The sequence below is a fragment of the Cavia porcellus genome, unplaced genomic scaffold, assembly GCF_034190915.1.
Source record: "Cavia porcellus strain 051 isolate PalLab524CR breed Dunkin Hartley unplaced genomic scaffold, mCavPor4.1 scaffold_27, whole genome shotgun sequence".
Taxonomy (NCBI): Eukaryota; Metazoa; Chordata; class Mammalia; order Rodentia; family Caviidae; genus Cavia; species Cavia porcellus.
This window is the reverse complement of record NW_026947510.1, coordinates 5,269,754-5,295,201: the sequence shown is the minus strand read 5'-3', so window position 1 is coordinate 5,295,201 and position 25,448 is coordinate 5,269,754. Positions and strand designations below refer to the sequence as shown.

The window sequence follows — 25,448 nt, the reverse complement described above, 5'->3', positions numbered from 1 at the left end:
AAGACAGAGTTCTGAATTGTGCCAATCTACCCCAGCAAGGCAGCTGTAGCTTTCTGGCAGGGTCAGGAGTAATCTCAGTAGGCATGCCCCTGACACCAGACTCATTGGGCTTGCTGCAGTCCAACCAATTTCCACAGGTCTGTGCCCAGCTGAGAGCTGCTAGAAGAAGCTGGCAGTTCTGGGTTCTGAGCTCAACCAACCCCCTCTCTAAAATGGCTCCTAGCTAACTCATCTCTCCTTGTGGGAGGACTAAGTCCTGTGTACTCACTGTCAGCCAGTGCAGTCTTCTATGTCGACTGCTCCCCTCCACTGCCACATCTTTCTGCAGAGGCCTCCAGGGTCACCTGCCAGCACCATCACTGTGACCATGTGTCCCAGATTCAAACAGCTCCTCTCATACAGTGAGTCCTGTCTCAGGGCTAACTACTACTTCTTGTTCCTTGAAGTTTTTTTTTTCACTCTCAATTTGCACTTCAGGTTCTTCTCTGGTGGACCCACTCCCTTCCTTCTTGTCTTCTTCATGGTGCTACTACATACCAGCATCTGCACAGTGGTTCTCAGAGATGCTATTTTCTCTGCTGCTTACTGTTCTGCCATCTTTAGTATATTGATTTTAAATAATAAAAATTCTTAGAAATAGGGAATAACTGGGTGAAAATAACTTTCTCATAAAACTCTAATCAAGGATGCAGAAGGAGTAGTTTTACATTGATAAAGTGGCATTGTTTACTTACTAGCATGTGTATATTATAGAAAGTATGGGTTGTATGAAAGTTTATTTGAGACCGTGGATATAAGCATTCAAAGGAGCTTTGCTTGGTCAAACAAGGGATGAGAACTCAAACAAATTCTCTAAATTCTGTTCTTCCTTTGACCTATGTTTTTATGTGACCCAATGAATAAGGCCCAACCTAATTTGCTTCCAGCAGATATTTACTTACTATCTTTTTGTTGGAAGTGCTGTATATGAATCTTTCTACAGTTCTATGTTAATCTCTCCTTTAGCTATGTATCACATCTCGTTTCCTGATGGTGTGCACGTATGTGTAAGTATCTTTATTTTAGAAGTTGTAAATATACAGAAAAGTTGCCAAAGTAATACAAAGTTGCATGTATGCCATATCCCCATCTTTCCTGTTAATATCTTACTATATAACGTTTGTGAGATATAGTTTACACTCTTAAAATTCATTCCCTTTTAGCCTCTCTTTCAGTGGTTTTCAGTGTGTTTACAGAATGGCACAACCATTGCCACGATCTAATTCTAAGGACTTGCCTGTTCTGGTCACTTCATGTAATTTTGGAATTATGACTCATGATCTTTTGTCTCTGGTCTCTTTCACTTCACATACTTTTAAAGGCTGATCTGTTTGATAGCATGCATCAATACTTCATCATATCGATATTTGGTTTTCCATTTATTAGTTGATGGGCGTTTAGATTGATTCTATTTTTGCCTGTTATGAATGATGCTGCCACAGATATTTGTGCACAGGTTTAGTTTCTTATATAGGAGAAACCAAGTGATACTTTAGCTTGTGTGTGTGACTTACTTCACTTAAACTGTGTTCTCAAGTCACTGCTATTCACATACGAATGCCTCACATTTGTCTTTCCCTATGGTAGTGTGGTACTCCTTTGTGTGTAAGTGGCACATTTACCTTTAATCTGCTGATAAATATATATGCTGTTTCCAAGATCTAGCTATTACAAACTGTGCTGCTATGAACATGGATGTGCACGGATCCCTGTAATAGGATGATACAAACTCTTCTGTAAAGATATGTAGGAGGGGGATAGCTGGGTCAAAAGGAATTGCTACTCCTAGTTTTGTGAGGAATCTCCATATTGACTTCTGTAGTGGTCATACTAGTTTACATTCCCCCCAACAATGTAGACGTGCTCCTTTTTCCCCATAGCCTTGCCAGCATTTGTTACTAGATTTTTTGATGAGAGCCATTCTTTCTGGGATAAGAAGGTATTGCAGTATAGTTTTAATTTGCATTTCTCTGATGGCCAGCAATGATAAGCATTTTTTCAAGTATTTATTGGCCATTTATACTTCTTCTGAGAAATGTCTGTTCATTTTGGTTGCCCATTTTTTGACTGGGTCTTTTATTTTTGGGGAGGACTCTTAATTTTGGGGGGGGGTTCTTTATATATACTAGATGTTAGAAACTCTGAAGCATTTCTAGCAAAACCTTTTCTCCCTTTTATAGGTTGATTATTTACTCTATTGATGGTTTCCTTTGCTGTGCAGGAGTTTTTTTTATTCCCATTTATTGATTTTCTAGTATAATTTCTTATGCCATTGGGGTTCTGAAAGTCCTTGCCTATGCCTATGTCTTCATGTTGTAGGTTTGTTACTAAATTTTCATTGTAAGACATTTGTTCATTTTGGAATTAGAAGAACCAGCGTTTTTTGGCTTGTAACTTTTATTATTTCTGTAGAAAAGTTTTATCTTTTCTTAAATTAATAATTTATGAAAAAGGTCATACATGGACCAATGTTGGGAGAGCCAGATGCCAGCCCTTTCCTGTAAGTCTGTGCCATTCACAGACTGCCTGAGAGGAGAGCAAGAAATGAACAAGAAGCTAAAACCTTCTGTGAGCCAGCATTATGCCTGGGCTGACTGGAGGAGAGCCAGATACCAGCCCCTTCCAGTATGAGAGCAGGGAGACAAAAAGAGCCAAAGTCATTGTCTCACACCACTCCCCACCACCACCACCACCAAACAACTGGCTGTTCCAGGGAAGCACAGGCTGTGATGATAGCTAATGAGGTAAAATACACTTAATGCTTGTAGTATTTAGTGTTTCATTGCCTTTGCAGGCCTAAGGCCTATAGTCTGATCATCTGTTCAGAGGATAACAATATACAATGTAGCATATATGGAGAATCTCCTTCTAAAGGTGGTAGCCATTGTTAATTCCCTGTTATTTTGTTTTGAAGTCCTATATCATTCTTGTTGGTTGTTTTGGTTGGGTTTTATTCTGTTTTATCTTGTTTGATTTTGTTGTGTCTGATTGCATAGGCAGCTATTTCAAGGATAACAAAATGCATATTATGGTAGTCATTTTGGATTTACTGTTAACTTGTTTTGAAGTTCTGTGTTGCATTCATTGTTTTGTTTTTATTGATTTTATTCTGTTTCTATTTTGCTTGATTTTACTATCTGAAGTTATGGGCAGCTATTTTGAAGACAATAAGAGCTATTATGGTAACCACTATTCATTTTCTATTACCTTGTTTTGAAATCCTCTGTCATTTACACTGTCTTGTTTTGATTGGCTTTATTCTGTTTTATTTTGCTTGGTTTTATTCTCTCCAAAATAAAATTTAAAAAATAATTTATGAAAAATTTATGACACTACCACTTATGTTTATTACAGGATTTTAAATTTTGCCATTAATTGTAATGCCTACTATTTATAACTTAGAATTGTTTAAACACCATTGTGAACTCTTTGCTTACCATCAAACTAGACAGTTTCCAGAGCAACTGTATCCACACTCAGGCTTTCAAGTAGTAACTGAAATAGTGTGGGGTTTCCTTAGGCCAAGGACACTATCTAAGAATTTTGTGAATAAGGCAGAAACTTGACCTTTCCAGAATTCACAAGGAAGATGTCTGTCTTATTTTATCTGGCAGTAGAGGGTTTTCATCAGATTGTTGCCCCAATTTCTTCTCTTTTTCTCACTGAACTTTTTTTTAAAGGTAAAATCTAGAGATTTTAATTGCTTTACATTGTTTTAGTAGGTTGAGTGATTTATTATGGGATAAGGTGATGAAGAGGTCTAGATTTCAAGACATACTATGGATTTGTCTTTGCTTTGGGACTTGCCAGATATTAAAAAATACTAGTTATTTTGTAATGAACACTATATTCAAACAAATGAAGCTTGCTTTTATTTTAGGTTACTCAGTGGAGTTTGAGTTTTTGGTGTTTTCTTCGTGTAAGTAAGAAAGAAGCAATCAGAGTAAGGCTTATTGTAAATAAATGACCATTTAAATATCCTATAAGATCTGGTTACAGGAAAGTGAGCCATCTGACATCAAGGGGGGCATGCACGCGGGTGCCTTGTAGGACCTAAGGTCAGTGTGGGGGAGGCAGGAGAATGTTATATGGAATCTTCCATTGCAACTGGGACTGTGGGGTAAGAGTAGATATGGAATAATATTTGTCTCTGAGGTTGACCATTTAAGAGACTGTATGCACAGGAGATGATACTTGGGCTGTGACCTGAAAGAGGGAGATCCTGCCTTTACAGAAAGAAGGGTTGGTTGTGCAGACACATACTTGCAGGTTCCCAGTCCCTCTGGATGATGATAGAACAATGAAAGTTAGAGACTTTAAGACTGAAGCATGTAGGTAAGTGGAGAAAGCTCATTATTTGAGGTGGAGAAATGGGCTTGTCCTTGCCAGGTTTTTATGGGTTATGTTGTTTCTGCCTTTATTCTAAGGGGAATGAGGAGCCATTAAAGGGTTTTGAGCAAGAAAGGGCACCTTAAAATTTAAGTTTCTCACAATGCCTCAAGGTGCAGAATGAAACGGAGGGGGCCAGAATGGATGTCACTGTACAGGTAAGAGATGGTGGTAGCCAACTTAAACACAAGTGGTGTGGATGGGCTAGATAGAAAGGAGTGGATTCAAAATATTGAGGAGGTATATTTGGCAGAGCCAGGTGACAAGTAGAATGGAGAAGGGTACTAGGATCTGACTTAAGCAACTTCTTCGCCTTCATTGAGAATTCTGAAGAAAGACAGCTTGTTGTAGAGAAAGATCATGAGCTAGGTTTTAAACACATCAGTCTCAAGGTGACTTTTGGTGTTAGCTGAAAGATGTCTTAGGGAAGGAGAAGATACAATGCTTAGATTTAGATATACCTTATTTTTGTTCATTGTATATTTCGCTCTTAAAATAGAAGTACATACACATGTAGTTATTGCTTTTCTATACTTTTGTGCCTATGTGTGCTTTCCCTGTTCTTTAAGTGTTTATATTTGTTGGCATATATTATAGTTTTGCCTCCACTACTCGAGATTATGCCCAAAATCTGTGTATCTGCATCCCTTATGTATTTGATTTTGAGGAGTATTTTGCTAAGTTGCTCCGCAGGCCTTAAATTTGTAATCCTTCTATGTATGTGGCACATGCCCTGTCATACTGCAGTTTTAACCAGAGTAGGAATTAAGCAATATTTGCTGAGTGAATGACTAAATAGTTACTTTAATGCTTCCCAGAAATGTCTTTATCCTGTTCAAGTTTCCTGAGTGTTGGCATGTAATTAGGGCTGCACTGTCAGTTGGCCTTTGTAGTAATTAACAGTATATTTCTTACATCCCTACTCAGAAATCCCCTTCTCTCCAATAAGCCTTTTGTTTTTATTCTGATATTGACTAAAATGACCCCTTGCTCAGAAGCATGTCAGCTAATAGAATTGCTATGGACAGAAAATTAAGAACAAAATAGATATTTTTTGGCTTTGTTTGGCTTTGAGCAGTGTCATTCTCTATGTTAGCTGATCTATGATTAACTTCTTTTTAAAATTTTTGTTGTAATATACACAAAATCTACCATCTTAACTATTTGCAAGCATGTAGTTCAGTGGTATTAAGTATATTCCTAATGCATAGCCATTATTCCCACCTATCTTTATAACTCTTTTGGTTTTGTAAAACTGGAATCCTAAATAGTAAATAGTAACTCCTATTCATTCCTTACCTTAATACTCAACAAGCCCTATTTGCTTTCTGTCTCTGTGATTCTGACTACTCGGTATTTGTGGAATCACACAGTGTTTGTCTTTTTTTCTAATTGGTTGACTTCCCTTAGTGTAGTGTTCTCAAGGTTCATCTGTGTTGCAGCATATTGCAGACTTTTCTCCCTTTTTAAGGTGGTACTACATTACCTTGTATGTATATACCACATTTTGTTTAGCCATATTTATCAATCGGTGGATGCTTAAGATGTCTCTACATTTGATCTATTGTAAGTAACATTGCTATGAACATGTTTATTCAGCTATCCCTGTGAGATGCTGCTTTCTATTCTTTTGAGTGTTTTCTTGGAACTAAAATCATACCATCTTATATTCTCACCAGTAGTTCATAGGGATTCCAATTTCTCCCATCCTTGATAACACTTTTTTTTAATAGCCATCCTAATGATGTAAGGGTTACTGGTTTATAATTTGAAGAAAGCCTATTTGAATTTTTTTATTCATTAGATCTTGAAAAATGTAAAATACTGTATAGTGGTCCCTCAGTATCTGTGGGACCTTGGCTCTAGAATCCTCTCCCATATCAAAATTTGAATGTGTTTATGTCCTTTATGTGAAATGGTGTAGTGGACAGGTGTGGTGATGCAAGGACACAAGGGTCACTGTGAGTTCAAGGGCTCTCTGGACTACACAATGAGACCCTGTCTCAGAAAATCAAAGTAAGTACATAAATGGCATAGTAGTTGCATATACCCTACATGTGTCTTTTTATATGCTTTAAATCATTTCAGGTTACTAACAATACCTAATGCAACATAAATGCTATGTAGGTAGTTGTACTGTATTGTTAAGAAAATGATGACAAGAAGACATATGTATCCATACTTGGTATAGTACAGTCACTGTTCCTAGTGTGTTCCCTCTAGTGTGTTCTGTTCAGGCTGATTGAATCCAACACCTACTGCAGATGCTGTGAGGAGCCAACTGTATGTGAAGCCTTTGTCATGTTGTATAACTAAGTTGCTTGCATTTATGCCAAGTAGACATTTGTTTAATGGGGTTTATGTAACAGCCTTTTTCTTTTTGCCCTGCTGGACAGCTGAGTCACTCAATTGGTAGCTTTCTTTTTCTTTCCTCAAAAGCTGGAGGCCCATAGGAAGTGGTGGAGCATATGTGGAGTCACAGTATGATGTTGTGTAGGCCTTGCTGGTGTGCGTGCTCAGGAGATGTACGGCTGGCCAGCATGTGTGGGTGGTTCTAGCTGTGTGTGTGCCCTGATGTTGTCATGCTCCAAGTCATGATCTTGTTGACATGTAGGACCCCAGGCACTTCCCATGCTGAATATGTTGTATTGTTTGTAAAATTGTTACATGGATTTCTGAGATGGGAGGGCCGGGACAGAAACACCAGTGCTGAATAGGTTCACTGGTGTAGTTGTGGGTGCTGTTCAATAATTAATCCTTTGGAGCAAATGCAGTGCTTCAGATGCAGGTTATTTCACAAAAGGGACTCTATGATAGGAAAACAAGATATGAAAATAAGCATCTGTGTCTTAGATCTGGCCTAAATGTGTACTGCTGTTGACACAGGGTCTGCTGCATACTAAACATATGGTCTGCCACTGAACGATACCCCATTTCCTACACAGACTGTTATCATCAGCAAGATGAGGGTAAAATTAGCTCTCTCTTGGTTTCTGTAAAGTATAGGGGAGAAAAAATAGAATTCTTTTTGAGTTGCTTATTGACCCAGCTAGGGTATTGTAGTGTCTTGCATTTTTAAGGCACTCAAGACATTTGTTTAGTTAAATTATGTGAAAGGACAGACAAAAAGAACAGGGTCATATTTGAACAGTGTTAAGCGGAAGAACATTAATTGATGAGGTAGTAGGATCCTTTTATATTTTTTATTCTCATGATTTACTCTGTTACAGATTTTCTGTCCATCTTTAAGAAAGAAATGCGTTTTAATAAAACACTTAACAGTTTTCAGATAGCTAATTTAAATGTTGAAGTAATGGATATGTGCATACCTTTGCTCATATATGTATGTACATTCATATATGTTCAGATAAATATGCAAGAATATTGTATATAGAATACTGTCTAAATGATTAAATATAATCCTTATTAAGTCTTTTTTCTGTTAAAGTTACTTTATGATCATGGTATGGTATATGTTTAGTAGTAGTAAAAAATTATAGTGACTATCAGTATTTACTTTGTGCTTTCCATGCACACATTGTCTCATTTATTCCTTAAAATTAATAGTGTGGGATGGATTTTTTTTTTTTTTGAGATGGGATATTGCTATATAATTCAGGCTGTCTTAAACTTGCTGTGTAACCCAGGCTGGCCTCCAACTCATGGCAGTTTTCCTGCCTTAATCTCCCAAATGCTTGGATTACAGGTGTGTATCACCATGCCTGGTAATGTGAAACTATTTTATCCTTACTTAGGAATCAAGTTAATTTCTTAAGAATATGCAACTAGTAGATAAGAAAGCTATAACAGCAGAATGTTTCAGGGCTGTAGGAAGCCAGGTGATTAGAAGAAGGAGAATCAAGCCAGCATGGGTAGAGAGAACCAGCAGATCTGCCTCCATCTGCTGGCTACCACCACCAAATACTTGCCTTCTGTGTGCCACCAGGAGAAGCAGGGACACACATCTGAGTAAGCCCTGTGCACCTGTAGGCCACCATTGAAGGCCCTTGCTTCCTTCAGGCAGCCATTACTTAATGGGAGAATCATTGTGGAAGTCCCAGTGTAAACATGCAGACTGAGAGAAGCAGTCCCACCACCATGTACCCCTGGCCATCAGGGAAGCCCCAGTGTAGCTGCATTAGTCTAGAGAAACCCACCCCAGGCTCTGCTACCTCCCTATAAACCCAGGGTCAGGTGCCTGTCCCATTCCCCTACACCGTGGAGAGGCTGCCAGTGTGGGAAGTGACTGGAGCCCTACAACCATCTTGTTGGAGGAACCCAGGAGAAGGTCAAAAGGAGCAAAAGGCAATCTCAGACCTCCAGCCCACACAGAATAAGTCTGGGAGATATAGTCATGGAAGAAAATGGAAGCCACATACTTGAAATCTCTGAGAGAAAAACAACTGAAATAAAGAAACAACTTCATGAGACTGTAAAGTAATCAAATCAGAAATAATGTCCCAGGTAAAAGAAGAAATCACAAACATAATGAAAGAATTGCTAAATATATCTAAAGAAGACATAGATTAAAAAAGAGAAGCATAGGAAAATGATGGAAACCTTGAATGAAAATATAGAAAGGGATTACAATGCATGAAACAGACTGAAAGGGATATTCAAGAGATTAAAAAGTCAATAGAAAAGTGGCAAAACTGCTGAAGAGACTGAAGATAGACTTTCAGACCTTGAAAACAGGGTTGTAGCTAGCCATTGTGAAAGGAAAGATCTTTTAAAAATAACAAGGAACCAGGAAATAACAACTCAACAGCTGCAAGACAATGCAAAGAAACATAATTTAATAGTAATAGGTATAAATGAAGAGGCAGGGGTCAATACAAGTGGATCTGATATTCAGATAAGTGAGGTATATAAAACTCCAACTAGCCATAACCAGTAAATCTACACCCAGACATAAAATAATCAAGAACCCAGAAATTCACCACAAGAGCAGAATATTAAAAGCTGTTAGAGAAAAGAAGCAGATCCACCTATAAAGGAAAATCAATCAGAATCACAGCAGACTTGTCAACACAAACCATCAAGTCAAGAAGTGTATGGAGTAAAATGTTTCAAATCCTGAAAGAAAACAACTTCCAACTCAGATTGATGTATCCTGCAAAACTATCTTTCAACATTGATGGAAAAATAAGATACTTCCATGATAAAGAATAACAAGGAATTCATGACCACAAAACCAACTCTACAGAGTTCTGAAGGATACACTCAATAGAGATAAAGATGACCATGGTTCTAGGAACAGCAGCAGAGGAAGGTCACCAAACAGGACCAGCAATTGAATGGGGGGGGCGGAGTGGAGGGCCAACAGCAGAAAGTTAGCATGGCAGAGACAAACCAATGTATGCTGGTTATAACTATTAATGTAGATGGCCTCAGGTTAGCAAAAAAAGAAACAGGGAGAGTGGATCAAGAAACAAGATCCATCGATGTACTGTATACAAGTAACACATTTAACTTGAAAGGAAATTCATAGTCTGAAACTCAAAGGAGAGAAAAAAATTGTTCCATGTGGTAGGAGTCCAGAAAAAAAGCAAGGGTAACTTGCCCATCAATACCATAGAATGGATAAGAAATCCAGCTATAAAATAGGATAGTCCCAAGGCTCTTAAGGTAAATGGATGCAACTGGAAATCATGTTCAGGGGTGAAACAGTTTGAACTCATATGGGTGAACCCTAGCATAAAAGGTAGAATGAGTTAGTGGGATCCAAAAAGCACGAAAGATATAAAAGTGATAGGGAAGGAAACACCTAGGAGAGGAAGGTGGTAACCACTGTTAATTTCTTATTGTCTTGTCTTGAACACTTGTATTGTTTTCACAATTTTATTAGGATTGGGTTTGTTCTGTGTTGTTAGATTTTACTGTGTCTGATGGTGTGAGCAGCTATTTTGAGCATAATGGGATATATTGTGGTAATCGTGGTTGGTTTCTTATTATCTTGTTTTGAAGTCCTATAATGCTTTCATTTGCTTGATTGGTTCTATTGTTTTGTTTGATTTTATTATGTGTAATGGTATGAACAGTATTTTGAAGAAAACAAGACATGGTAGACATTGCTGATTTCCTGTCATCTTGTTTTGAAATCGTATCATGTTTTATTCTTTTGATTAGTTTTATTCTGTTTCATTTTATTTGATTTATTATGAGTGATCGTATGGACAACTGTTTTAAGAAAACAAGACATTATAGTAACCATTGTTCATTTCCTGTTATCTGGTTGTGAAGTCCTGTAACACTAATTCTTTTGATTGGTTTTATACTGTTTTGTTGTGTTAGATATTTTTGTGTGTGAAAGTATGGACAACTTTTTCGAGGAAAACGAGAGTATGGTAGCCGCTGTTAATTTCCTGTTGTCTGGTTTTGAAGTCCTATGTTGCTTGCATTATTCTGTTCTGATTTGCTTTTGTTTTGTTCCCTTTAAAATTTAGAAAAAAGAAGAATAATGAAAGTCAAGAAAGGTATAGGTTTGAAGAGTTAAGAAATGTGGAATAAGAGAACAGGGAGTGAATAAACTAGGGAAATGCAGTAGGATTTGAGAATAGCAGCACATGTCCATGGGAGGTCAGTGGACATGGCCTGAAGTGCTGTTTGTCGCCATGGACTATCCACTGACCTCACAAGATCATCTTGCCATTCTGTAATCCAACTGCATTTCTCTGGTCTGTTGGCTCCTGCTCACCCCCAGTCCTATTACTACTGCAGTGACTATTTCCAGGAGCTAGGAAAACGTGTTCTGTGCATTATCTCAGAGCTCTAAGAATAATGTCTTGTTGCTGTCCACCATTGAGGAAACCACTCAGCATCTAAAACCTTGCCCCAAGACACACAGCTGATGAGTGGTCTTAAATAACTGGCTCATATGGAAGCCTGTGCTCTTAACTGCTGTGTTGAATTGCCAAGTCATTTAGCTGTCTGCAGGATTGAAGAAGGCCTTCCTCTGAATGTCCATCAACCCTGGAGAAGGGATAAATATCCTTGCCCCTTATTGCAATTATTATATATATGCTATACCATGTGAGATACACACATGAATGTACACTCTGATCTTTTTGAGGTGTTCTTGGTTAGGATTAATAGGCAACACAACTTTGAATCCTCCTTCCTTAGCCAGTCCTGACTGTATCATTTCTATTTTTTTAGTTTATAAGGTTGTTTTATGAATCAGAACCTGGTGTATCTTTGTAAATATTCCATGTGTACTTGAGGAGAATGTTATTAGGATATTCTGTCCTGTAAATGTCACCTAGGTTAAAGGCAGGAGATAGTTGTTTTATCTATAATGTTAAAAGTCTATAATTACACTTGTGGGTTTTTATGTTCACTTGTCATATGAGAACCTTATGTATTTTGAAGCTTTGATTGTACATACATATTTAGGGTGTGTGATAGTCAGCTTTGCACTGTTGTTACAGATGCCTGAGGTAAACTAACCAAGATAAAAGGGTCACTTCGGTTCATAATTTTGGAGGTTATAGTCTATGTCACACAGCCCATTGCAAGGCAGGCCATGATGCTGGAGGGCAGTGAACAACATAGTGGAGCTGCTTAGTTCAGGATCAGGGGGAATAGAAAGTGGTCCTGTGGCCCCTCTGGAGAGCTGTCCCAGTGACTTGAAAGTCTCAGCAGGCCCACATCTTAGGGTTTCCACCACCAGCCAGCAGTGCAGAACTGGAACCCACACTTCCTGAAGGATACAGACTAGTAGGGTTGTATAATAAGTGTTGTGTCTGGATTCTTCCCCTTTAGAACTGATTACTAATGTAGGTAGATGAAAGCCTATTCTCTTGGTGCATTTGTTGCATTTTTTTCTTCTATCATCTCTGCTGCAAATTGAGCTTTTCCTTTGAAATTCTGTTTATTGACTTATTATTTATATTTCTTTAAAAAGATATTTTAGTGGTTGTCTTTGGGCATACAGTATATATTTTTAAATAACTTGAATTATTTTATCATTTCACATGTGATGCATTACAGGATGTTCGTCCTTCCTCTCTGCCCTGTGTCTTCATGCATTTCACTGTTGCATGTATAATATATACCATGTCCACTACCTTTTAGGGCAGTGAGAAATAAGACATTATGTTTTACCTCCATTTATTTTATAGACCCAGGCTTCTAACCTTTACAAATTCCTTCTGCCTGAAGAATTTCTTTAATATTCCTCATGGAGCAGATTTGCTGACAGCAAGTTACTTTTGTTAGTCTGGGAAAGGCTTTATTTCTTTTGTACACATGACAGCATTTGCACTGGATATGGAATACTGAATAGATACTGTAGTCATCATCCCACTGCCATCTTTGCCAGGTCTGTACCAGTAGGGTTTCGATCCTCATCACTTCCTCCTATCATCGTGAGAACCTAACATGTTTTGTCTTCTCTAGCTGCCATAAGAGTATTTTCTTTGACTTTTGATCATTTGAGCATGACATATGTCTTAGGTACTTGTCTTGTTGCTGAGACAAAATACCCAACACTCAAAGGAGGAAAGATTTATTTGGCTCACAGTTTGTAAAGGTTTCAGTCCATAAACTGGTGGCTCCAAGGCAGGGTGGCATAGCAGAGGGGCATCACAGAGAAGAAACAGTTCATGGTAGGCAGAAAGCAGGCAAGCAGCAAAGTAGTGAAGCACCTGCAGCTCTCTTTCTATTCCTTTTATTCTATCCAGACTACGTGGTCTTAGGGCAGGTAGCTCTCACACCCAGGGTGAGCCTTCCTACTACTATCTATTTCCAGATCTATGCTAAACAAGTCAGTGATCTAATTAGTAATCACACATCTTTGATCCCAGCATCACACACCCTAGATCCAGCCACCTATGAAAAGCCTCACCTATGACTGCATGAGGGTTTGTGGAGATATTGAGATGCAAGGCATAACAATATGCTAGACTGATGTTCTGGACATTTATCCTGTTTAGTATATGTTTTCAAAGATTCTTAATGAATAGTGGTGTCCTGGTACTAATTTTGTAAGTTCTTGACCATTTGAATTTTTTTTTTTTTTTTCTCTGTTCCCTCTCTTCTGATCCTGGACCTCTCTCAGTATGAGTATCTTAACAGCATTTGATATTTTCTCACAACTCTCAGATATTCTCCAAGTAGGAAAATTTCTTTACTATTTGTAATTCAGTTTGGGCAAATTTGCTAGCCTGTACTCAAGGTCGCTCTTCTTCTGTTTTGGGGCTTTTTGGTTTGTTTGTTTGTTTTTAGTACCCATAATCAAACTCTGGACCTTGTACTTCCCAAGCAGGCATTGTGTCACTCAACTATACCTCTGGCCTCTCAAGTTCTTTTGTCAAAGTCTACTCTTTCAGTACATATATACTGCTTGTCAAAGGCAGTTGTTACTGTGTTTTCATTTCTAAAATTTGTACTTGATTCTTGCTTATGATTTGTATTTCTTTGTAAAATAACTTGTCTGATTGAATATGTTGTCTGCCTTTTTCATTGGAATGTTTACTACATTAATTATATTGTAGATTCTCTGAAAATTCCAAAACTCATGTCATATATGCTCCTGGCTCTGATTACTTTGTCTCCTCTCCATTACTGTCTTTCGCATATGTTAGTCTGAGCTATGTGTGTTGTCTGTGGCAGGAAGCCCTGAGAGAAATATTTGATATGCTTTGATCTGTTTGGCTGTTGGTTTTCTACAGGGTTGAGGTAGCGTTAATAGATTCAGAAGTTCTGTGTGTTTCATGTTTATTATTGCTATAGTTACTGAAATTGATATTTGCTATCATCATGAGAACCAGAGGCTTCAAATTTCCCTGCTAATGACTTGTTCCTTGTATATTCTTGTCTTTCGGTTTCCCTCTGTGCTCTCCCTTTGTCTCTCTCTCGAGGTTCTCTCAGCTATGGTCCACTGTTACTCTTCTTCAAAGACTTGTTAGTGATACCAAGAGTGAGAGCAGTTCTATGATATTCTGATTTAACCCTGGGTTTATGTTGGAATTGGAGCACAGGTCTAGGGGTGTGACCTTCACAAAATTCTCTACCCTTTTCTAACTGCATTGAGTATTCAACAGAATCCTTGGGCTAAGAGTTTTTTCAATCTTTTCTCCTCTGCATATTAAGGCTGTTTTACCTCAGATGGTAATGACTAGGTGCTGATATGCTTTTCCTTCCCCTAGTTGTAGTACAATTCTGCTAGTGTTCTCAGGGCACAGACATTGGTGGTGTACACAGAGAGATGTAGGAAGTGGATCTGGAATGGCTACATTTACTGTTGTCCATTCCACCCCACCCCCAGTTCCATGGTGGAAGCGAGATGCTCTCACCCTGATTTCCAGCTGCATTGGAGAATTTTTGAGGTTCCTGGAGAAAAAGCCATTGAAGGATGCAAAGTTTCTTGGATTACAGCTCCCACAGATTTTACACTGATGCTAGGACCGTAGCAGTTTGTCCCAGTTTCTGGCTTATTCTTCTTCCCTGCAGTGGGACTCTTAAATTCTTTAGGACTGTATTTCTTCTGATGAGGAAGAGGCCCCAAGGTGCCTGTCTACTCTTAGCTATGGCTTCATTCCTCCTGATTTGCCTGAAAGCTCAAGCAGGAGAAAGTGGGGAAAGAAAAAGGGAAGAATAGAATTTCCCTCTCACTCTTGAACCTAAGGGGTCCATACTGTTAGAAAATATATGTGGTGTGATGAAAAAGTACAGTGAACATTTGACCCTAAAATTTTGTAACAGTGAAAGACATATTGTCATTAATGCTCCTCAAAATAGTACCTCTTGTGGGCTTTTTTACTTGCTGTTCCCTTTTCTAGACTACAAGTAACTACAACATCTGGTGTGTCTAGGGCCTTCCCTGTTTAAATGTTCAATGTTTTGTGACATGTGTGGCCCCCAAGTCCCAGGAGAGCACACAGCTGGCACCCCACCTGTAGCATTCATGTTTCCTGTAATGAGCACCTCCTTGAGTCATTAATTGTCATCCTACAGTGAAGTCTGCCCACTGTATTAGTGTGTGAACGCAGTTCTCAGCTGTCTGATTACCTTCCCATATGCAATCCATAAACCTGGTTGCCATCTGTTGCTATACATACTGTTATGTTTGTCAGCTCTTCCTTCAGCCTGAGAGTCCTAAGAACTGGGACTATCCCAAGGCCTGGTATACAATAGGTGCTCAATTTCTGATGTATGAGTAAATGACTTTGAGCTTTACTCCACTCAGTGGAAGGCACCCAGGTCAAGCACACCATGATCGAAGCTAAGACTTGTCCCCTGCCTTCATGAAGAGGAAGGACTTAGGATGTGAATGAGCCTTGTGGCAAAATGGTGGGAAGTACTGAATAAACATTCGTTTGCCTGAAAACAAAACACTTCCCCACCCCCAACTTCAGACACACAGGTCCCATCATTCCTGCTACCTTCTGAAGTATCTCTGGGAGTCCTCTTTTCTGAATGTCTTTAGTTGTACCATTGTGACTGCCTCATACTGAGTCAGTTCAAAATGTTTATCATTCATGGTCATTTTGATTTGGAGGAGAGCCAGAAGTCACATAATACTGGAATCATGATCCCAGGATCAGTGAATAAAATGGATGTAATGTTTTTAGTTGACAGAAGTTTTTGTAAACCCTTTGAATAGATTGAGGACATCAAAATAGCCATGAAAAAATGTACATGAGGGCTTCCAGAACTACTTTAGAAAAGGAGGAATGAAGGATAGAAAAGAATAGGACCAGGAAAGACCAGAATCCATCAAGGCAAGCATTAAGTCCTCTGGGTCCATGTCTGGCATCCAGAGCCCATGGTGGTGAAATGTGATTGCCAGCGAGTGTGGGTGGGCCCATCTCTGTGGCTTTGCTGTTTGTAGCCCGTGTGGCCTCTCTCCATATTGGCCAGCTTTCCTTGTACCCTGAAGCTTTTGGGTGGACATTTCCTCCTTCCTGGAATCTCCCAATTCCAGAGTCTCCATTGAAGGCTTGGTTCCACCCAGGTAATTTTAAAGACTACCTTCTCAGGGACTCCTGGCAGGGACTCCAATCCTGCCACACATTTTTGACTGGAACCTCCAAGACTTTCCTTGAAATCTGGGTGGAGGACTTTGTGACCCTCATTAACTTCTACATTGTGTGTTCCCCAAAAACCAGGATCAGACAGTGCCAATGTAACAGAAAATGACACTATCCCCCCAGCCCCAACCAGTACACTTCAGTTTCTTAGTTGCCCAGGTAATAGTTCTTGTTGCAGTTCCAGTTGCTTCTGTCTCCAGGAAATGGCTGGTCACTGTGGTGCATAGCTAGTTACCCATATTGTAAGAACCAGTCTCCACTTGACAAGCCATTCAGCTTCGTACTTCCTGCTTGTTTATCTCATGTAAACTCTAGATCAGCAGAGATCAGAGCCTCATATTTGGGGAATGATCTCAGTCAGTGCCTGTCGATGTAGATAAATCTGCCTTCAAATCCTGGGTGTTGTTTTGGTGTTTCTGCTTGCTATAACACCAAGGCCTGCCACCAGTGTGAGCAGCAGCTGGGCCACCTTGGGCCACAGCTGCAGCAGCCTCTGAGTTGCCTAGATAGCTGAGCATGATAAAATGAATCCTAGGGAACCAATTCCCTATACAACCCTGCCAGATATTTGGGGTCTCTTCTTAAATGAAAGGTTGACATGTTTGTATCCTTGAAGCCTGCACTAGGTGAGGTTCTGCTGAGTTTTGACATGTCCATAAAGCATCTTGCTTCTTGTCCTGGTTCAAAGCACTTATTACTTTTTGACAATGTTAATCTCTTCAGCAACTATAACTGTTTTTGCTGTGTTCCCCACTTTATGGGTGATTGTCTTATAGACAGTTTTTTCCTTGAATCTTTCTGGTCTGCATTTTGCTTCTGATTGTCACTATAAATTTGGCTAAAAACAGCCAGCAGTACTGAACCACAGCTTGAGGATTGTGCTGCCTTGAAATATCCTCCATCACTCTTAAACCTAGTCTTAACAGTTTAGAGCGTGGATAAAATGTACAGAAATTCTTTACCAGACTAACACACATGTCCTGTAGTCCAGTTCTCAAGCAAATTCCTTTTTCCCATCTAAGACTGCACAAACCTAGGCTTTACTGCTAGCATTCTGGTCCTGTGAGCTCCAGCCAGAATCATCCATCAGGTTTTGCTTATAGCATTTTTGTCTTGCTGTACCCCATTTCTCCAAACTTCTCCCATAAACCATGTACAAAGACTTAGGAACCCCATGGTCAGGTATAGTCATAGCAGTTACAGCAGTGACCCCATTTCTCTGGTACCCATTTTTTGTATTGGCCAACTTTCCAAAACTTGAAGAGAATCTGACTTGACTCATGGTTTCAGAGGTTATGTGCAATGACTGGCTAGTCTGAGGCCACAGTGTCATGGTAGAAGGGCATGGTGGAGCAAAGCTGCTCATATCACTGCAGCACAGAGAATATGCCTCCAAGAGGAAGGACCTGATAGAGTCCCCAAGGTCCTGCCTCTGTGACCCACTCATGCATATCCAGGAGTGTATTTTACTGATCTCTGGAGTCTTCCCAGTTTAGTCAAATTGGCTGTCAAGATTAACTGGCTCACCAAGACATTTGCTTCTTTTTCTAAGTGCTGACAAGTTAATGTTCTTTCTTCCAAAATATCTTATTTTTCTTGGATACTGTTTTTACAAAATGGGAAAATACTGCAAAGCACTCAGAAAAAAGTATTCTATTCCTTCCTACCAATGGGAGATAAGACCTGCTAACATAATTCCTTTTTTTGTCTGCAGAGTTTCTTTTGCTCACTGTATAATTCTTGATACTTGCTTTTTTCAGCTTTTCCTAAAGGATTCCTGTGTACGCTAGAGGGTTTGAGGAGCAGCAGCAAAGGCAAGTATTTGACTCTGTACAGTCAGTGGATGAACTTGGTTTGTGGCAAATCCAGAAGCTTTGGTTATCATGTCTATCAAAACCAAAAAACTAGAAAGAAAAATTTAAAGGAATAAAAAGACAAAACGATGTAATATGGGATGATTTTGTAGAACACCTTTATGAATATTTGTCAGATTTTAAACATTTTTACTTATTTCTGATGTTAATTCAGAGCAGTTTGTTTCCTATGACGTAGTGATATATTCTTGAGCAAAACTGTGACAGAAAAATTAGTTACTGAAAATTCTGAGAACATAACAATTATCAAAAATTTTCCTTGTCTTTTCCCATCTTTCACTTCTTCCCTTTCTTCCTGCTTCTTGTGTCATTTTGCTGCCTTTTCTGTTCCTGTTTCTCCTGGTTTATTTATAAGAACATCACCTTTTAGAGAAGTCAAATTAGTAAAAAAGAAGGTAACACCTTCCTCTTAGCAAAATACAAAGAGCTTCACAGTTAACTTGTTTGTATTAAACCAAAGGTCTAAATACACTTACTTGGGAAATTTTACGAACTCTAAGTAATAGTTATTATTTGAGCTTTATTATCTTGGGGAAAAATAGAGGCATAAACACTTTGAGATTATCCAGTTTCTTTAGTGCTTGTATTCTTCCTATCAGCAGATTTATAGTTAATTATTCAGCATTACTACTATCTTTTGTGTTTTTGCCACATCATTCAGCCTTCCATAATATGTGGTACATATTGAAAGGTGGCCTTAAAGATCTTCTATGAAGAAAATTTTAGGAACTTGAAAAGTTATAACCACGTATCTTATTGGTGCTAATATTACACAGTAATGTAGTAATAGCTATAAGTAATAGTACCAGATTACATTTTATAATCAAAGAAATAGGTTGATTGTAAAAATACTTAAAGCTCGGTATAGGTTTCTGTCAAGCTCCTTGCCCGCATGCATCTATCCCAGTTAGTATCATTAAGATAAGTCCTGCTTTCAGATATCCTGGACTTTATTACATTTGTTATGTAATCTTTGCAGCTGTGAAGAAAGCCTTGGTTTAGAAGCTTTCGCTTTGCAAACTTTGTCTTAGAAATTGATACTGTTTTAGATTTTCTTAGGGAATGCTAGGAATCTTTGTAATTGATCTCAGAGTATTTGAAAATAAATGATATACAAAGGCTAGTGACATCTAGAGAAAAGTTACTGATACAGTATTTACAATGTGTCATATTCTCTACTTTTTAAAATAGGAAGCTGGGGTAAGAGGTATAGGTCAGCAGCACAGCACCTGCCTGGCAAGCACAAGGTCCTGAGCTCCCAGTACCAAAATAAATAAATAGGAAGCAAACAGTCATTTGATTTGTTTAAAACTACCCAAAGAAATAGACTTGCTGAGTAACAAATTCTAATAACTTTATATATGCGATGAGTAAGTTTCTCAACTAATTTTGACACCATTCTTTTACTTATGATATATTTTAATCTCATGGGATCAACTTATTTCATTTTATTTACAATAATAAAAAATTAATTGTATTATGTAACGAATGCAGTACAAATACGGAAAAAGCGTAAAATACCTCTTCACAGTCAGGCAGCTGCTTTGACATTGCCTGTGTTCTCAGAGTCTAAACAGCTCATTACAGGAGGAGATTAGTGAGTATCTTGCTTACAATGCCGTTTCTCTCTTAGATTAGAAATAATTCAGTAGTTAGTTTGCCAGACAGACTTGTGAGGAAGGGGGAACATAATTAAATGCATTATTGGCAACATTTCTAACCACAAGCTGACAGAAACAGCACTGTGGACCAACAAATCATTAGTAAGAGTTAGGAGTTTCTTTCCCTGCTTTCCAAAATGGATAAAGACAAAAAAAGCAAATATATAATCAAGAAAAGGGTGAGAGGCTATAGTGGGATGATATAATTTCATTGGAGCCACAAAGAATTTGAGTGAAATCTTCCATTCTCAGTGGCTGCTCTTCACTACTTCATTTAGGATCAATGAATTTTATAATATTTTAGCAGTTACAAGTACTGGAGTCTTTATCTCTGTTTCCCTGTTTGTACTCCGGAGTCATGAACAAGTCAGGAGATGAGGGAACAGGCAAGAGAACATGCACGATGGTAAGGTTTTCTGAGAGTAGTCATCAGAAAGAAAGCTCTAGTGGTTTCCATTCCTGTTCCTCTGAACAGTAATGAACTCTAGCTAATTTATGCTTCTTGTCCTCATAACCCCAGAATTTGAGCATTATGCTGCTTCATTGATTGCGACTTACATATTCAGAGTACTTTGTTGTGTAGGGAGTTTTACTGTTTTGTTGTTGTTTTGGGTTTTAGTTTGTTTGGTTGTTTTGTTTTGGGGGGTTTTTTTGGAGACAAAGTCTCACTCTGTAGCCAAGACTGGCCTCGAACTCATGGTAATCTTCCTGTCTCAGTTTCCTGAGTGCTGGAAATATAGGCATGCATCAACCATACCCATCCTGGGAGTTTTAAAGTTTTTAAACAAAAGGTCAAGGGAAAATGTGCAAATTAAAGAGCCTCTTATATCATGTTTTATCAGCTTTTTTACATTTGTACAATTTTGTTTTACATATGTTTCCAAACAGTTAAAAAAGAAAATGAAAAAAAAAAAAGTCATCCCCTCCAGCCATCCCTCTTTTTTTTTAATCAGTACTGGGGATCGAACTCACAAGCATGCTTTCAAGGCAGGCGCTTATGCTGCTGAGCTAAATCCCCAGCCCCATTTTTTTTTAAATGCATGTGATTTCAGTTACCAGAGCTGTTGTACTACTACCTTAGTTTCAGCTTCCTTTTAACTGCCTTCATCTAATAACTGGTGATATTGCTGTTTCACTTTTAATTTTTTCTACTCTTTCCTTATACCAAGTTACTATCCTGCTGCTTTGCTTTTGAGTTTTGTGGCTATGTGAGAAGCTCTGTTAGGGATGATCCTGGTGACAAGGGGATTTCTTTGAATCCTCTATCTTGAACACTGGTACCAACCAAAGCTTTTTCTCTAGAGACTGGTTCTGTCTGAACTGCTCGTTTCTAGAGTGCTAGCAAGGTCATTTATGCCTCAGAGAATTTAGCTTACAAATTTTTATTTCCATTGTCTTTTCAGAAGAGCAAACCTCTAAGTACTAATGAACTTGATAAATATGAGTGTTACTAAGAAATACCGGTGTTCTTTAAAAGTCACCTGTAATTAGATTGGGATAGCCACTCCTCCTAGTCTTTGAATTTACTCTATTTAAGCACATGCATTAAAAATTATGGCTTGAATGAGAGGAATTAAATTGCCTCAGCTGGAGTAAATACATAAATGGCCTGTTCCCTTTCCTGAGCAGTGGCTGTTCTATCAACTGTTACTATGGTGTCCACTCCAGGATGGCATCTCAAGTGCCCAAATCCTCATATGTTTGAAACATGCAGGGATTTTGTTCATTTTAGCATTGCTGTTTTCATTTCTTGTGTACTTGTTCTGGGCCTTTTCTTCTACTCTAGAAAATAATCATCCGCTATCTGTAAAACTATCTTTTAATCTTCTGATTAAAGATTGGTGAATGATAGTGCCTATTTATGTGGCTACTGGCATGTTTTTCTTTAACACTGGAATTGCTGCATGGATTTATAAGTTTCTTTTCTTTTCTTTTTCTTTTTTAAATACATTTAGATAGTCATGAAGCCTCCGTCTCACAGCTGCATGCATAGTCACTGTTGAAGCAAATGCCTACCTAATTTGATGGTCTTGGTGTGTTTAAAAATTTTTGAGTTTGCAAATAAGCCTGTTAAATCTACTGATGGAGCCTTCGGGCAGTGAACAGTTATATGAGGATCCAGATCCTGGAGGCAGATCCCAAGATGCAGAGGCCAGGAAGCAGACAGAATCAGAACAAAAGTTATCTAAGATGACCCACAATGCTTTGGAGAACATTAATGTGATTGGCCAAGGCTTGAAGCACCTCTTCCAGCACCAGCGCAGGAGGTCATCAGTGTCTCCACACGATGTTCAGCAGATTCAGGCCGATCCAGAACCTGACGTGGATCTGGATAGCCAGAATGCAAGTGCTGAGATTGATGGTGTCCCCACCCACCCTACAGCTTTGAATCGAGTTCTGCAGCAGATCCGAGTGCCACCCAAGATGAAGAGAGGGACCAGCTTGCATAGTAGGCGGGGCAAGCCAGAAGCCCCAAAGGGGAGTCCCCAGATCAACAGGAAATCTGGCCAGGAGATGGCAGCTGTGGCCCAGACAGGCCGGCCCCGGTCTTCTTCCACAACAGACGCTCCTACCAGTTCCACAATGATGGATATAGCCTGCGCAGCAGCTGCTTGTGTTCCAGGGGAAGAGACATCTATAGAACGGGTGAGTTCACTGGTTTTTCTGTTTCTGTTGATTCACTGCTCTTACGGACCTGTGTTTGAATGTGGATACACAACTTCAGACAAATACTTGGCTGATTTTCCAATGTGCCCCTTGGAAAAGCCACCTGCTGCCACCCTCACTGTCCGCCACACACTAGTCCAGTTTGTGTGTGCGTATATGTTTCTTTTTTTCTCATACTGGGAATTGAACCTGGGGCACTTGACAGCCAGACTGCATCCCTGACTTTTTTTTATTTTGGGCAGCAGGGTCTTGCTAAATTGCCCATTGGGACTCAAAGTTATGATCTTCTTACCTCAGTCTCTCACACAGCTGAGATTACAGTTGTACATCACCGCATTCTACTTAGATCCTTCATTTTTAAAAATTAGATATCTATTAGTAAATACTGTAAATACTGTGTTCCAGCACCTTCCAGCTTCAAAGACTGATTTTACCTATAGTACTATATTGTCTCTTCATTATTATGTATTGGATGTTGGTCTAAGTATTTGGAAGATGCAAAAATGATACACGAATGTAATGGTTTTCTTACTGTACTTTCAAACATTAATTCATTTGTATATCTAATATGGTAGATATAGTCAGCTAATGACATTTAATTTATGAACATTTAGGAATAGTAGTTCATATATAAGATGGTCTTATCAGACCCCTCTGTTTCATTTTTTAAATGCTTATATTAAAAAGTTGATTCTTTAAAGTTCTTCAAGATGTCTTTGAAAACTTTCTGATTTTAAACTCAGTGAATTCAGTCTAGCTGAACATGTGGCAAATTGTGTGTGTGTGTGTGTGTGTGTGTGTGTGTGTGTGTGTGTGTATGGCAGTGTCTAAGATAAATAGCATAGAGGTATGGATAACTTGGAAAAGAATAGTCATTTTGGGTTGAAGATCATGAGAAGCTTGATGGAGGAGGAATGTGCTCAGATTGGAGGTAGGAGAGATAGATACTCAGTGTTCAGGGATAGGAGGAGTATGTCAGGAGAATGGCAGAACTATGATTATGGGATAGTATGCTGAGTAGTGTGGCTGAAGAAACATGGCTGTCAGCAGCTGCCTGAGGTGCTTTTCAGAATGAGAGGGGTATAAACTTTTTTTTCCTTTCATCTCATAGCCATACATTGAATGTATCAGCACCTGTTCATATGCAAAGCATCCTGAGAAAAGCTGTGCAGATGTTTAGATGGTAACATTTGACTCCAGCTCTGAAGATGTTTTAAACTAGCAGGAGGATAAGATGTGTACATATGAAAAAGAAAACTTTTGACCCTTTATCATGACTTATCTCACTTGATAAATACTGAAGTGCTAATGAAAGTATTATTGTCCTTTTTTCCCCCACAGACTAGAAAACCAAAGTGAATTGCTCAGGGCCATACAACTTACAAATAAGGGGTGAGATTTCTGTACGACAGTTTTTTTTTTTTCTATGACACCATTCTATCTCCCCAAATATATTATAAAATACAATGTGATAAAAGTAGTATAAGCAGTATAAAAACATATTGATGTTTAGGGAAGGCACACCTAGGTCTGTCTTGGGCAATTTGTGAAAGCTGGCCTTTAAAGGATAGGCTTTGGGATGATCTCAAGGATAAGAGGCAGAAGGGTATTCTATGAATTGCAGGCTTTGGGGAATAAAGCTAATTAGTTAGTGTTTTCTCTCAGGGTATTTTATGAGTTTGGATAAAGCCTGAACATTTTGGCTGGTGTGTTGAGAAGTTCCATTTCATCCTAGAAGCTTACAAAAGACTGTTACATCCCAGCGGTTCGCTGTGCCAGCATCTAATGAGACAGCAATACCTCAGCATAAATAACACTGAAGGGTCTTTACTGATTAGTGATGTGTCCTCCTTTCTCCCTGCATCTGGGCGTAAGTGCCCTCAGGGCCTAACAATGGCCCATGCCACTCTTCACTCCTTTATAAATGAGAACTCACACACCTCCAGCCACTGGCAAGGTTTGATCTCCAGGAAAAGTATTCTTCAGGGTGGCTATTGGTCTGGTCTGTAGGTTGTCTGTACAGGTAATTCAACTCATTATTTTCAAGTTCTAATTCTTCATCTCTCAAAAACCTTTGTGTCTTCCTGTTTGTATTCCATATTTCCAAACTTGGCTGAATATAGTAGAAATCTTAAAGGACCGTTAGTTCCTAGTAGGATTTCTATGCTTCACTCCCAAAGTTTGATTTAAGTTTGAGGTAGAACTTGGACATCTGTATTTTGAACCAAGGTCTTACATGATCCCAATGCAGCATTCAGCCATGAGCTTGAGAATCCTTGGATCTGATTTTCTGGAGCCACCAGTCACATCTGAGAGTTGTTGTGCCCTTTCCACTACCCTAATGTTGACCCTGTTCTCAGTTTCTAAAGTACTGCCCTCCTTGGCCCTTCCTCCATCTCATTGCCCTTCACATTCCTTCTCCATACAGTCAGTATCTGATGAGACTTACCAAAAATACGAAATAGATCACATCTTCCCCTCTGTAACACTGCCACTGGCTCCATGTTGTTTGTTGGTGAAGAATGTCCTTAAATATGATACACAAAACCTTTTATGGGTAGCCTGCAGTTCCTGAGGCTCCCTGCCTCACACAGCAGTCCATACTCCTTTCTCAAGCTCTGTATTTCTTCCTGCAAAGCTTTTCACATGTATGGTCATTCATTTGCCAATTGTATATTAAGTATCTGATGCCTGCTAAGACACTGTGGTCACCACAGGAAATAAAACCAAGCATGGCCTTTACCTGTGAGGTTAATCATCAGATGGTGATACATATTAAATAA

The 25,448-nt window shown here is 38.9% G+C and overlaps 1 protein-coding gene across 3 annotated transcripts in view; it reads left to right on the top strand.

Moving 5' to 3' along the window:
• Tmcc1 (transmembrane and coiled-coil domain family 1) overlaps positions 1 to 25,448 on the top strand; it is a 209,061-nt gene that overhangs the window by 56,006 nt on the left and 127,607 nt on the right. For 2 of the 3 annotated variants that reach the window (XM_063237766.1, XM_063237768.1), the window contains exons 3-4: positions 18,224 to 18,277; positions 21,954 to 22,644. In XM_063237766.1, the coding sequence (XP_063093836.1) occupies positions 22,081 to 22,644 (564 nt within the window). In that variant the 5' untranslated portion in view covers positions 18,224 to 18,277; positions 21,954 to 22,080. The remainder of the gene's footprint in view (positions 1 to 18,223; positions 18,278 to 21,953; positions 22,645 to 25,448) is intronic. The other variant, XM_063237767.1, reaches the window with a different exon arrangement.